This window comes from Atheta coriaria, unplaced genomic scaffold (genome assembly GCF_025399875.1).
Source record: "Atheta coriaria isolate IRGN ID8LTWV9N9 unplaced genomic scaffold, Caltech_Dcor_3.1 hic_scaffold_1_pilon, whole genome shotgun sequence".
Classification (NCBI taxonomy): domain Eukaryota; kingdom Metazoa; phylum Arthropoda; class Insecta; order Coleoptera; family Staphylinidae; genus Dalotia; species Dalotia coriaria.
The window spans coordinates 2,263,972-2,278,332 of record NW_027045443.1 but is presented as its reverse complement, the minus strand read 5'-3'; the positions used below and the strand labels follow the sequence as shown (position 1 = coordinate 2,278,332).

General features: G+C 42.5%; 4 protein-coding genes and 1 long non-coding RNA gene across 6 annotated transcripts; 2 read left to right on the top strand and 3 right to left on the bottom strand.

The window, feature by feature from the left end:
• Nucleotides 1–78: 78 nt before the first annotated feature.
• On the top strand, nt 79–3,224 carry LOC135796900 (glutathione S-transferase theta-1-like). The gene is made up of 5 exons (XM_065309014.1): nt 79–362; nt 421–662; nt 716–896; nt 1,058–1,232; nt 2,912–3,224. Exons 1-4 carry the CDS (start codon nt 251–253, stop codon nt 1,201–1,203), a joined length of 681 nt encoding a protein of 226 aa, XP_065165086.1. The 5' UTR covers nt 79–250; the 3' UTR covers nt 1,204–1,232; nt 2,912–3,224.
• On the bottom strand, nt 950–2,727 carry LOC135796892 (B-cell CLL/lymphoma 6 member B protein-like). The gene is made up of 3 exons (XM_065309002.1): nt 2,028–2,727; nt 1,787–1,966; nt 950–1,717 (listed from the first exon to the last, which is right to left on the bottom strand). The coding sequence occupies exons 1-3, from the start codon at nt 2,313–2,315 to the stop codon at nt 1,292–1,294; spliced, it is 894 nt and encodes a 297-aa protein (XP_065165074.1). The 5' UTR covers nt 2,316–2,727; the 3' UTR covers nt 950–1,291.
• sds22 (protein phosphatase 1 regulatory subunit sds22) lies at nt 2,835–4,556 on the bottom strand. The gene is made up of 5 exons (XM_065308990.1): nt 4,268–4,556; nt 3,926–4,199; nt 3,607–3,769; nt 3,243–3,551; nt 2,835–3,176 (listed from the first exon to the last, which is right to left on the bottom strand). Exons 1-5 carry the CDS (start codon nt 4,320–4,322, stop codon nt 3,003–3,005), a joined length of 975 nt encoding a protein of 324 aa, XP_065165062.1. The 5' UTR covers nt 4,323–4,556; the 3' UTR covers nt 2,835–3,002.
• A 350-nt stretch (nt 4,557–4,906) lies between these two features.
• Myo31DF (Unconventional myosin ID) lies at nt 4,907–13,746 on the top strand. 2 transcript variants are annotated; one of them, XM_065308945.1, is made up of 7 exons: nt 4,907–5,590; nt 8,007–8,113; nt 9,276–9,691; nt 9,819–10,877; nt 10,995–11,153; nt 11,283–12,181; nt 12,593–13,746. In XM_065308945.1, the coding sequence occupies exons 1-7, from the start codon at nt 5,502–5,504 to the stop codon at nt 12,771–12,773; spliced, it is 2,910 nt and encodes a 969-aa protein (XP_065165017.1). In that variant the 5' UTR covers nt 4,907–5,501; the 3' UTR covers nt 12,774–13,746. The 2 variants fall into 2 exon arrangements, with proteins under 2 accessions (XP_065165017.1, XP_065165007.1); XM_065308935.1 differs by having other exon boundaries at nt 10,995–12,181.
• LOC135796909 (uncharacterized) lies at nt 13,590–14,342 on the bottom strand. Its single transcript, XR_010549416.1, has 2 exons — nt 13,786–14,342; nt 13,590–13,718 (listed from the first exon to the last, which is right to left on the bottom strand). It is a non-coding gene; the product is annotated as an uncharacterized lncRNA (long non-coding RNA).
• Nucleotides 14,343–14,361: the final 19 nt, after the last annotated feature.

Genomic DNA, 14,361 nt, shown 5'->3' with positions numbered 1-14,361 from the left:
ACAGCCGTAAATGTTCTGTAAGCAATGATTGTGCACAAATTCATATCTAGCACTTGATTATTCTATTTTTGTGACCTGTGAAACATGTTTACTGTTATTACGCGGACTTTGAGCTTGTTCATTTTGTTCATTAAATCAAAGCGACCTAACCTGATATTGCACATAGAACACACAACACCGAAAACCTGACAAGATACCGAAGTCTATTCGTTAATTACTACTCACTTGTCGATTGTATCACAGTGTGAAAATGTCGCTGAAACTTTACTACGATTTGCTGTCGCAGCCGTCGCGCTCGTTGTATATTCTACTGAAATTGAGCAAAACGCCGTTCGAACAATGCGTCGTCCCGCTGCGCCAAGGTAATCTCGTAAAATTTTGATTTTTTACGTGTATCTCATGTTTGGGTATGAATTACAGGTGTGCATATGATGGAGGACTACAAAACTAATGTCTCTAAGTTTGGGAAGGTCCCAGTACTGCACGACGGGAACTATAAGTTGGCAGAAAGTGTCGCGATTGTTAGGTATCTGTCTAATACCAACCGGCTGAGTGAGAAGTATTATCCTAAAGATGCCAAAGCACAGGCTGCTGTAGATGAATACTTGGAATGGCAACATCACAATGTCCGCGCGCACTGCGCTCTGTATTTCAGGCTAAGAGTAATTCAGATTTATTATGTTTGTAGTAAAAATTTCAACGTTTTTTTGCGCAGTTTTTGACTCCATTGACTACTGGACAGGAACCACCAGCTGAAAAAGTTAAGAAATATGAAGAGAACATGAATAATTGTCTGGATCAATTTGAAGAATACTTTTTGACTCCTGGACCATTCATTTGTGGTCCAAAACCCACGGTTGCTGACGTTTTCGCTGCAACTGAAATCGAACAACCGAGTAAGTAACCGTACGACGCCATTTTGTTTCGGGGAAAATTCAGAGAAACAAAGTTTAAACTTTAAACAAACTTTTAACAATCGATAATTTCATATTAATAACATATCGCAATACATTCGACTCGCGACAAAAGTCGTATAACAATATCATCTCGATTTCAGGATTGGTTGGGTACGATCCAACCACCGACAGACCAGTGCTCTCCGCATGGCTGAAGCGCGTGCGCGAGGAATTCAATCCTGCGTATGCCGAAGCGCACACGTTCCTCGAGAAGGTCGCCGCCAAGAAAGCGGCGGCGAAGCTCTGATGCTGCAGTCTTGAAAATAAAATAAAAAGGTAACTCCACAATATCATAACATGTCATATCATCCATTAGGACTAGATAATATGCGACATCATAAATTATTGTTGGCGTTGTTGTTATTATTGTTTCGCTTATGTTTACGTGCGTTGTACTGGTCGGGATGCCGGTAGGACATGTGTTTGCGAAGAGCGTCGCGCGAACGGGATACGTGCGGGCAGGACCCGCAGGCGTGATATGTTTCCACGTGCGTTTCCATATGCACGCGCAGATTGTACTGGTTACTGAGGTATTTTCCGCACACGAAACACTTGCAAGTCTCGGGTACGTCGCGGCTATTGTGCCATTTGCCTGTAGGCGGTGGCGGCGGAGCCGCTGGGGTTTGATTTTCGATCGGGGGTGGTGCAGGTGTTGATGGCGGTGGTAAAATCAACGTCTGCGGGATTCTACGGTTCACTTCTAAGCCGACAGAGGGCGATTTATTCTCTGGTTTGTCTTGTAAAATGTGATAGTCATCCAACTACAAAATTCAATTGAAAATGGCGGCGTAACTAATGAAAAACTTACAAAGAAGAGATAAAACACTCACTTGCATATCGGATAAACCGGAAACACGCAGACTTTTTGCCGTGGCGAGAAACTCAGGTATTCTATGTTTATATACACAACATTCGCCTTTGTAGATAAAGTTGAGAATGGCACGGATGTCGTCGAGGTGCGCATTTAATAGTACTACATACGGATGCTCAATATTATTCCTGTCAGCCTCCTGCGACCCACAAAACAATGTGTAATCAAGTTATTGGTGTGTGTGTTTTGGTTTGACTTACTTGAAAAATTTGTAAAAAGTAGCTGCTGCAAGAAGCGAGAATCAGTCGGTGCGCCTGCAGGGACTGCCCGTCGACGGCGAGCGTAACATCCGCGAATAATCCCTTCTCGTAGATGGCAGGCAGGTGATCGGTGATGGTCGGTGCGTGGCGATGCCATCGTAGCAGATAGCGCTGTTCGGCTGGCGGCCCTCGCCAGCCGCCCTCCTCGTCGGCGTCCTCCCCCTCGTTGTCGGCGCTGCCGTTCGACCGACACCGGCGGTCGCACTCGCCGCTGGCGCAGTTATTCATAGCGCGAAAGTTTCGCTCGTGCGAACTTCGCGCATTCCTTTTGCCGCGCGCGACACCACGCGCATTATCTAACTGGGCCCATTTATTGTCCAGCTAATGCGGCGCCGGCCGCCGGCCGCGTCTCGGGCGCATCTATTTATATTTATAAATAACAAGTTGCTGTCCAGCTGGACCTGGATAGAGACGTGTAATAGCATTGCGACGCGTCGCGGCGCGTCCCCGGCTGGAGAAAAAATAAGCGCGCTAAAAATGTCGCCTGGACGCGCGCGCGCGGGGCCGCTATCTCCGCCGCCGCCGGCCGGTGCAAAAATAACTCCTCGGTGGCATTGATTGCGCGCGCGCGCCCCTGCCGCGTGTCGCAATCGCGTGCGCGCCGGCTGCGCTCAGCGCCTCATCAAACCGCGCGCACCGGTTTCACGAGACGACGACCAGATGATGACGCTTCGCGCTTATTTTGCGCTTGGCAGGCGCTCAATTTTTAAGCATCGCCACTTCGAATCAAATCCAAACCACATCATAATCATTTAATCATTTAATTCAAAAATCGCTCGTGCATTGATCACATCCCACCGTTTAAATAGAAATACATTTTACAGGCATAAATGTGGAATTCAAATGAAATTATTGGTTATTACTGGTCAGCTTCGCTCAATTACGCGGTTAAAAGTTATTTTTCTCTTCGCACACCTAGCGACACATCGTGGCGTCGATCTGGTGCAGGGACGGAATCATCAACTTCAACTTCCGGCGATATCCTGGATCATTCGCGACGGGATTCCGCTCCAGGTAGACAGTCGCCAGTGTTTTCAGCGCGCCTAGCCTCTCGATCGCCTTCCAGTCGTTGATGCCGTTATCGTTCAACTGTTAAAATCCCACGCACATGTCTTGAATATAACCATCTTAATTGTGTTTGTAAAAGTTTCGTACCCAAAGCTCCTCGAGGTGTTCCAGGTGCAGCACGTTGCCAATCGTCGTCAGCTGATTCTTGGCAAGGTCGAGCGTCTCCAGCTTCTTGTTGTTGTCGAGGTTCTCGATCACCTGGATCCCATTCTCGGACATATACAGCTCATCCAGCTCGGTCAACTGGTCGAGGTTTTCGATTTTCGTGATGCGATTGCTTTGTAAACTCACGCAGCGCAGCTTTTTCAACTCGCCGAGGTTCTGAATCGTCGTAATTCGATTCTTGCCCATGTAAAGATACTCCAGACTGGATAAATTGTTTATATTTTCGATTTCCTAAAAAATTATGAACACTTTAAACGAGTTTGATATAATTTTGAGCTTTTCTCACTCTGATTTTGTTGTCACCAAGCTCCAACATCTGCAATCCTCTCAGATGGTTGAGATTTTCGATTTTTGTGATTTTGTTTGATGAAAGAAACAATTTCTTCAAGTTGCCCAAGTGTTCCAGTCCTTGAATTTGCTTGATTTTGTTGAATGAAAGATCTAGTATCCTGAAATATATTTCATGCAAGCATGACATCATATTTTTATTATAAATTGTTAAAAAACACAAATTACAACATATATTATTTCAGTCTTAATAGTTCCCTAACAAAAAAATATACACAAAATTTACTCTTCACGAAATTAACTTAATCAGTACTCACTCTAGATTAACCAAAGCATCTAAGTTCTCAATAACAGTAATTTGATTATCATAAAGTTCCAACTCCAGCAGTGTAGTAAGCGTGGACAAATTCTCAATCTTTTTGATCAGATTCCATCTGAGATACAAACGTTCCAGGTTCCGGAGTGCTTCTAAATTCTGCAGTTTGCCGATACGTCCATGGTTCAAGTCCAGCGTGTCTGTTTCCGGATCGATGATGATAATATCGTTGATTGTTGGTCCATCTTCACCATTTTCGGATTTGGGTGTTGACGCTAAATCAGTGCAGGGCGATTGTAGGTTAGAACAGTTTCAACGGGCGTAGTTGTTAGGCAAATGTTACCTCCGGACGAAGTCGCCGTTCCACAGTTGTTTGTTTGGTCATCTCGATTGAGCATGTTGATGACGCTCGAAGTGAATCAAAGAGTGCCACGACCGGCCTACTAGAGGTAACTATATTGAGCGATTTGACCCTGGTTGCTCATACCTTTGCCCCCCGATGGATCCCCCTTCTTTTTAAGTATTCTACTGGAAAAATGCGTGGAAAGCTAATTTAAGAATGGACGCTGATGAGATTATATGCATGGTTGAAGTTTTATTTGATTTTTTTGATATTTAGACGGATGTCTAATAAGGTTTTTTGTTGGTTTTTCTGATTAACAAATATTGTATTTTATGACTTTCTTGCATATTTTATTAGTACCCGCAAGATGTCGCAGTATTAATATATTAAAAACTTATTTAATATACTGATATATTGTATTGTTTTAATTTAATTAAGCGATGTTTTGTAATGATGTTGGCATGTTTTTCCAATTTTTATTCTTTGTATTTAAAAAATATTTAAAAAATGGTTTTGGTTATGTTTACAAGCACGAGGTGGCTCTGCATGTACATCAAGCGGTTAATTGGCGCCGAAAATGTTGCCTGCCCGCAGGTTATATCTAACTATGTCAGGTTTGAAACCATAAATGCCGATCGTGCAGGTATGCGAGCCGCGAATTGCGATCGTCTGCCCTCCGCCGCCTGTTTTGATTGATCGCGGCGTTTGTGTCACGTCGCACCCCGCGCTGTAAATAGAATCGCTTACGTTAAATCCACGCCGAAAACGTTCGAAATCCGCCAACAGTCGAGGAATGTACGTGCACGTCTTCAACGCTCTTGCGGCCGCAAGAAGAAAAGTGCGCGCGAGTGGAATAATATCCTCAACGTGAGCGTTGCGAGCGGCGAGCAGAGCGGTTGGGTGAGAGTCGCGTGTGTGAGTCAGAAACACCCGAACGTCGTCATCGCTAAGTGGGTCTTACTCCCATCGGTCGGGCGCGCGTTCAGTCTGCGTGCACGAGTCGGCGCGCGTTGTTGTGTGTGTCCGCAAAGTCCGACGTGGTGCACACCGCCGAAGACACTACATCCAGAGGCGATGCAACACTGAGCGCATTTCACTTTTTTTTTTCGCCTACATAACACAACGCGCGTTTGTTTCGACATTGTTTGTGTGCTAAACGAAAAACCGGCGTGTGTAACCTGCACACGGTCGTAAACGAAGAACTATAGTTTAATCGGCGGGTCAAACCATCACGATGGCATCTGCTCGAGAGGTCGGCGTTGGTGACTTTGTCCTCTTGGACAAAATCGACCAAAAGCATTTCATGGACAACTTGGAGCTTAGGTAATTCATCATTACTTCATTTACGCTCTACGAGTATTCCTATATTATGACTTAAGTCGCGGTGCATTCCAGACTTAAACTCGGGTGAAACTTATTTTAAGCCGCGAGAGTGAAATATGTCCCTAGCACTCTCGTACACGCAAATTTTCAATTGTATTGAGTTGTAAGTTTGAATTCGGATCGTTTCTCATTTGTATGTGGTCTATAACTTACACCTACACGTGAGACCGGGCGGTAAAGTGGCGTTACGTGCTCGTGTATGCTAAACACGCATTGTTCAATGCCCGACACACGGACAGGTACGTGGGACGCACCTGTAATCGTCGCTCGCGATCAATTTTTTAATGCGATTCGCGCGCGCGGCTGCCGGAAAATCCGACAAATCGCCGCTCGGCTTGCCTCTGTTTCCGCGTTCCGGTTTCTCACATCCACACATTCTCTCCAAGTAAAACAAGCAAGTCGTACATCATTTTCTTTCCTTGAGAAATCTGGGAAGTGTAATATCGGATGTTTCTCATTGAGAACGTTTTCGATGATTCATCCAAGGTAAACTTCACAATGCACACAATTTTACATTTTATTTAATATGCGTCTGCGGCGGCTGGCTTTTGAGTAAGCGTGTAGCAGTAACCTTACCCTAAATAATGAGATACCAGGAAAAATTTACTTGCTGCCGATTAAACCTTAAACCCATGACATAATCTACTTAAACATGGGTATATCTATTCTATTATCTATCATAAACCGTTATTTGAGTGTCGTGTTTATTATCTATACAATTCAGACTGCGGAGAGGCAATTTAAAGTCACGTATTTTTTGATAAAAGACCAGATATTCAAGGAATTCGCGTTTTGTTGTTGTTTACATTCTTTATTTTGTCTTCGCTGTTGTGTAGTTTGCGAGTTTAAAAACATTCTTTGTTTTATAATTGTCCACGTGCGAGTCATCAAGGCGACGCGTCTTAATGCGCAATTTACATCTTCCTTTAATTCATCATATCAACAAAATTTGCATAATGACCGTTGGAGATTCGGAATTAGTCATTGCGTCTTGGCTCGCGCCGCGTTAGTCATTACTTTTCTCGCGCTTGCTCATATTTGAACAATTCTGTAACAAACGCATGTTTAGATTGCGAAACAATGCAAAACTATCGCTGTTTTCGTAATTTTTATTGTAAGCAACAGTGGGAAACGGGCGGATTACTCGAGGAAACGCAACACTATCAACACGCATGCACGTTTGTGGTTTTTCGTCGTTGAAAAAAACCTAAAATTACGAATGTCGTTGGGCGTTCCGGCGATGATGCATCTGTAACTCATAAATAAAACTCGTTTTTTTTTTAGTTTTTACTTACGAAAAGTTACGCGAGTGCGTTGTTTGTAAATTAATTAAATGTTTAATTATGAGTGCGCCTCGGACAAGACACAACAAGCCCCGCATTCAAGCACTCGCGCACAATTGAATTGTTTTAGCGGTTTTTATTGTATTTTCGTACATACTTGTTCGGATGGTTTTATTTATTCCATTTTACTTATGCCTGTGCTTGGTGAACCAATTTTATTAATGAAGGAAACAAAATTAGAAAATGACATAAAATATCGTGTTGCTTAGGATATTTGAACAATAAATTTAATGTTGCTTAAAGTGATTAAACGTTTAATTAGCTGTTGGGCGGATTATTGTAATCGCGAACTCGGTTTTTGCCTACACAATTATTTTTTCGGTTTTACGTCAATTTCCTTCGCAACTAAATAAAAAAATGGGTATATTTTATTCTATTCGTTTGACATGAATAGAATTGTCAGAAAATTGATGAAACTTTTCTTGCATACAGTGGGAAAGTACAAAAAACGTTCAAGTTTATTTCGGTATAAATATCAGTTGACGTTTATGTTTTTTTTCTAATGCATAACATAAAAATTTATTTGTTTCGCCTTACATTTTCGTCGATTTCGTGTAGATAATCTAGTTTTACACGAATATGTACTACCAAAGTTTAATAGTTGCTACGATAAACCTTGCACACAATTTAAAAATCTATCAAAAAGTTTCAATTTTTGCCCTTGTCATGTTATTCATTAAAAATTTTGCCAGCTGGCTTACAAGTTTCATAATTATTTGAACAATTTGCTATATAAAAACGCGCTGCTGATAACGTGCAATTATCACTAAATTGAAACGCGTTTTATCAAGTCGGGATTAGCTGTATTAGTCGTATCCTATTTTTTCTTCCTCTGGCGATAACAATATTTACATTCGTGGCGCGAGCGCGATTGAATCATCGACCGAGAATTATTGCGGAACGCTAATGCTGCGCGCTTATGAATGTTTCACTTTTTATTTATTGTTGAATGCATGCTTTGAAGCATTTTAAACATTCCATGCGCTGAATTGCGATTGTTTCGTTTTTTGCAGGTTCAAAAATGGCAAAATCTACACATACATCGGCGAGGTGTGCGTCTCGATGAACCCCTATAAGCAAATGAACATTTACGATAACGCCCACGTCCAGAAATACAAAGGTAAATGTGCATGCAGACATTACTACCGCATGTGAAATTTCACCGCTTTTATTCCATGCGCGCTTAGTCACACAGTGCGCGCGGAAAATTTCCGTGCGTGCTTATCTGCACTGTTTTTAAGCACTCTCGACCTGTGTATCCATCTCTCGGTACCTACATCTTGTTGGATTTCTTTCTCAAGTGCACTTCACGCATGTGTATCAAGTGGTATAGCTTTTGGTTACACAAATAATGATAAAATCCTTATCCTTACCAAAACTATCTAGAGTCATAGGAGCTGTAAACACTTGAAAAATACCGTCGAATTTCCCTGCCTGTCTGCACTCGAAACCCAGTGATGCAATCGCAAATTTCAAGTTATATCACCTCGAATATTATGTATATGCGCCGCCGAACGAATTACGTACTTTTTAAATAATTGGTACGACGATCGTGCACCGTTAGCAGCACTACATAAAAAAATCAAATCGCGTAAAAGCCAGGAATGAAAGTTAACGAGCACGACGCTCGACGCGCGCATAGTCTTTGAATGCAATTACATCAATCCTCTCTGCACTCGCCGTGATAAGATTCAATGCTCGACGATGATTTGCAATTCGATTTCTTTCTTTCGACGCGTCGCCTGCGTTAAATAATGGCGCGCGCATTAACATATTTATTAATTTAGATCCGGCACTCGCATTATCGCACATTAAACACGCATTACGCTTACACGATGATGAACAACGGTGCGCCGCAAGTGAAAGTCTTTTTCATTTTGCACTTACCTGCGTCCGTTGGTTTTCTTTCGTATTATTCATATTTGGTTGCATTCCATGCGCGCACGTACGCAATCCATGCATTATTCATGCGTTTCTGTGCTCTTGTTACTTAATTATCGCTAATTATTTGATCAAATGCCATTCGCAAAGGAATGATTGATTGCTTTGTTACCGCACGCGGGTGTTCTCTCCATCGGTTCGCTGGTATTCCATTAATTCGCATTTTATTTCGTTTTTATTTCTTTCCATTCAGCGCGCTTACCTTGTGTGTGTGTATGGTTGGTGTTTGCTTTGCTGCTTTTTGGTGTTGATGGTTTTCGTTTTCACGTGGTGGTCATATCGATTTTTTCCGGTATGACGTTCTGTCCCGGGGTGGCAAATTAATTGATTGACTTTATTAGGTCGTGAGCTGTTCGAGAATCCACCGCACATATTCGCCATCGCCGAGGCATCGCACAAGGTGATGAAACAGCAAGGCCGGGACACCTGCATCGTTATTTCAGGGGAGTCCGGCTCCGGCAAAACCGAAGCGTCCAAGATTATCATGAAATACATTGCGGCTGTGACAAATCAAAACGGCCAGAAGGAAATCGAGCGCGTGAAGAATGTCCTCATTCAGTCGAATTCAATTCTGGAGGCGTTTGGCAATGCGAAAACCAATCGCAATGATAATTCCAGTCGTTTCGGAAAGTACATGGACATCCACTTTGATTTCAAGGGCGATCCTATTGGAGGTCACATCAACAAGTACTTATTGGAGAAGAGTCGCGTCATTTATCAGCAATCCGGCGAGCGCAACTTTCACTGCTTCTATCAGGTAGCTACAATTTTTGTTTTTCACGTAGGATACACGCCGGTGGTGGTGGTGGTGTGGAATTTCAACATCCGTCTTAGATTTAGTTACGCGAAAGTTATTTTTCTGACTGTTTGGTTTTGCGGTATAGCTGTTGGTCGGCGCGCCGGAAGAACTCCTCAAGAAACTGCATCTACAACGCAGTCCGGATAAGTATTTCTACGTGAAGCAAGGGCAAGCGGCGCGTGTCGACTCGGTCAACGATAAATCCGACTTCAACACCGTCGTCAATTCGCTTTCAACGCTGCAATTCGCCCCGGATGAGAAGGAAACGCTCTGGAACGTCATTGCCGCCATCCTGCACTTAGGCAATGTTGAGTTCGCCACCGAAGAGGACTCCGTACGGGTAATCAATGGCAAAAATAGCATGGTAGCTCAACTCTTGCAGGTTACCGACGAGCAATTGTCGAAGGCATTATGTCATCGTACAATTGCAGCGCGTGGTGAAGTAATGAGCAAGGAGCACACGCAAACCGAGGCGACTTTCGGACGTGACGCATTCGCAAAAGCCATCTACGATCGCCTATTCACCTGGATTGTTGATAAAATCAACGCAGCCATCTCCGTCGACGGCAATTCAAACTACAACGCATCGAAAAAATACAGGTCGTGCCTTATTGGTGTCTTGGATATCTACGGATTTGAAATTTTCGATAATAACAGTTTTGAACAATTCTGCATCAATTATTGCAACGAAAAACTGCAGCAGTTATTCATCGAACTGGTCTTGAAACAGGAACAAGAAGAATATCAACGTGAGGGTATCGAATGGACCAACATTGATTATTTCAACAATAAAATCATCTGCGATTTGGTGGAAGCGCCACACAAGGGTATAATTGCCATATTGGATGAAGCATGTCTGAATGTGGGTAAAGTCAGCGATGAATTGCTGCTGGAAGTGATGGATAGTAAATTAAAGCAGCACCAGCACTACTCCTCGAGACAGTGCAAGTCTTCGGACAAGAGTATGCGCCATAAAGTTGATTTCAAGATTACGCACTATGCGGGCGATGTGGTGTACTATGTGTATGGTTTTCTGGACAAGAACAAAGATTCGTTGTTCCAAGACTTTAAGCGTTTGCTCTACCAGTCCAAGGACAAGAACATACGGGACATGTGGCCGGAAGGCGCGCAGCACATCACAGAGGTACTTTTTCTTTTTATTCATTTACAAATACAAATAAAAACAGTCTCTCGTACTGTGGAGTTGTGTCGAGTTTCATCCGAGTAGGCTTTTATCATAGTTTTTGTTTCTGGTTGCTAGGTGACAAAACGACCTCTGACAGCGGCAACATTGTTTAAAAATTCAATGGGTGAGCTGGTGAAAAATTTGCAGTGTAAGGAACCGCATTACGTTCGCTGTATTAAGCCGAACGAAGCGAAATCTCCCAGTATGTTCGACCACGAGCGTGTTAACCATCAGGTGAGTTATCTAGGGCTGGTCGAGAACGTCCGCGTGCGACGCGCAGGCTTCGCGCATCGCCAGCGGTACGATCGCTTCCTGAAACGCTATAAGATGATCTCTCCTACAACGTGGCCCAACTTCCGTAAGGGCAACGATAAGGAGGGTACCCGCGTACTGATGGACGAGTTGGGTTTCACCCCGGATGTGAAATATGGCCATAAGAAAATCTTCATTCGTTCACCGAAGACGCTCTTCGAGCTCGAAAACCGGCGCAATGATAAGATGTACTACATCGCAACGGTTATCCAGAAGACCTGGAGAGGATACGTTGCACGTTGCAGGTATGAGCGCATGAAGGCTGCCTGGACGATTATCAGCGCATACAAGCGGTACAAGCTGCGCGCGTATATTGAGCGTCTGCAGGTGAAGTTCAAGGATGCGAAGAAACTGCCTGACTATGGCAAGATTATCTCGTGGCCCAAGCCGCCACCGGCGCTGATGGACACCGCGAAGACCCTGCGTAAATATTACAACTACTGGCGTGGATATATGATTCTACGCAAGATTCCCAAGGAGGATCGGCCCGAGCTGCGGCTCAAAATTGCGGCTGCTACGTGCCTGAAGGGTAAGCGGCCGTACTATGGTTTGGATAGGCAATGGGAAGGGAACTACCTGTCCAAACAGATGCACAACCCGAGTTGTGGGCTTTTCAACGAGAGCATCAACAACTTACGCAACACGAATGCTTTCAAAGAAGTATTGTTTTCGTCGTTTGTCGCGAAATTCAACAAACACAACAAGTGCGCTGATCGTGTCCTGCTGGTTACCGATCAGTATGTTTATAAGCTTGATAAGGACAAGTTCAAGCCAATGAAAGAAGGTACAGCGCTAGCGAACATCACGGGTGTGAGTGTCAGCTCCGCCAAGGATCAGTTGTTTGTCCTTCATTGCCAAGGTGGCAATGATTTGGTAGTTTCATTACAAAGCTTTATCACCGAGGATAAAGTTGGCGAATTGATTGGCGTTCTAGCAATGAAATATCAAAGGTTAGTTGTGTTAATTACACGTAATTATTTGAAGTAATTATAGAAAGTAGGAGCGCTCTCTCTTCGTTGGTGTCGGATTATCGATTGTTTCAGGCAGGTTAAAACTAAAGTTCATGCATGCTATATAAGAACGACTCACTCACTTTACAAATAGTCATTTTTTCTGAGTAATTGGCACTTGAAGTGATTAATCATGTTCTCATCAGACAAAAATGTAATGAATGCCACGTCATGTTTGCTTTGACACTATTTACTTGCGATAATTTGATGAGTTTTTTTGATGTAATATTCGAAAAGAGAGTTGCTACTACTGAGTTTTTTTTTTTGGAGAAGTACAACTTAGCTGATATCAGGAGAGTCGTAGATTGAGCGTGGGTTGGATTTGATTGAGATCATTCACTTCTGTTGCAGCATGCATAATTCTGAACTGCCGATCACTGTTACTGATGGGCCAGTTTGCTCGTTGGGCGGTAAACGCCGGCCAATTGTGATTCGTGTATCGTCCTCGATTATGATGCCGACCTTCAAAAAGAGCGGATCCAGCGTTGCCTACGAGATACCCTCCGCCGACGCACGCCAGTATGTCATGTAGTCTACGAATGTGCCTTAAATCATTTTTAGGAACAATGCGTTGCTTCCAAACATTTTAACAAAACAAAAAAAATTCATAGGAATCATTTCAAGTTTTCGGCGTGCCGCAATGAAATTTTACGTTCACACATTGATACATGCAGCGAAATCAGGCGTTCAAACATTTATATTTTTCTACGATTTACATGAAATATAAATTCATCAGTTCGAAGTTTACCAGAACTGAAGGTATTCCATATTTAATGATGTACGAGTGAATGGATTATACTTAGAGAAACGCGCTTGTGATAATGAAACGAAAGGCCTTAAACTGCCTAGTACTTAACCGCTTATTAGAAATTATTAACTAGTATGGGATGCGCAACGCAGGTCAAACAAGTTGTTGCTGGACGCAATCAGATTGCGTCGCATCAAAGCGATGTTTTTGATAGTATTTTGTAATGATGCATTCGTCAATGTATTGGTTTTAACTTAATTGTTTTTACAAATAGCAGAGGAACCAAAGAAGAGGTTGTTTTGATCCGTTTTTTATGCTCTTGGCTAGCGTGCCATGTAATTAATTAATTATGCTGTACTTAGGGTGGGCGACAGTATATTATTTATTATTTATTAATTCCTTACCTTTATCTTATTACTATCTAACGTTAGCGTTGTTACGAAAAGCGTGCGGGGAGCCAGTGACTGCGTTAGTTGGCTCTTCGCCCGCTTTAGATCCGTTCTAAATTTTAATCGTATTTTATAGTGATTGTCATAATCAAGTTATTTTTGCTAGTGTCAGTATGATCATGTTTATGTTAGGTGAATTGAATTGAAGTGAAACCAAGTGAGAGTAAATTGCGACATACTTGTGCATTACATAGAATGACATGTGTTACAAACCATATTCATACATTTCGATGTTGTGTGCCATTTATTGTTGCAAACAAACATTTAGACATTTTTTGATCTAAAAAAAAAACAATATTTATACAATATCTACGTCGGTGTGTTGGTGTAGTTGTGTTATATTTTACCCAATTATCCATTTTTCACTAATGCACCATTTTATTTCACCGTGCTGTGTCACACTGCATGGTTACATGAATAAGCAGGATGCTGATTACGTTGTTAGTACCACTGCCAACCCATTACACTCGCTAACATGGTATTTGTTGGACGTAAATAAATAAATTCAGTATGTTTCAAGTCACACTTCCGCAATCGGGTAAATGAATTATCCGAAAACGTAAAGAAATAGTTTTCTTGACGGCACGAAACTGAAAAATCACCGTCGCATTTAACGTATGCGTGGGTCCTGTTCTATTTTTATAATTTTCGCGTGGCTTGGTGAAATCAAATCGCGAGCGATTTTTCGAATTTCAGCAGGCTTTAAGTCGATTAAACTTCGTATGTAATCATAGAATGTTGAAATGTTCTGAAATATCGCTCGCTATTTTGTCATCCATGGCATTTATTTCGCTTTGCACAAAGAAACAAATAACATGTTTATGTGTTATCGCGCTTCTCACCGGTTGCAAACTGGAAGAAGTATACAATATGAACGTTATTTGTATATTACATTTATTTAATGAGTAATATTTATCCAGTTA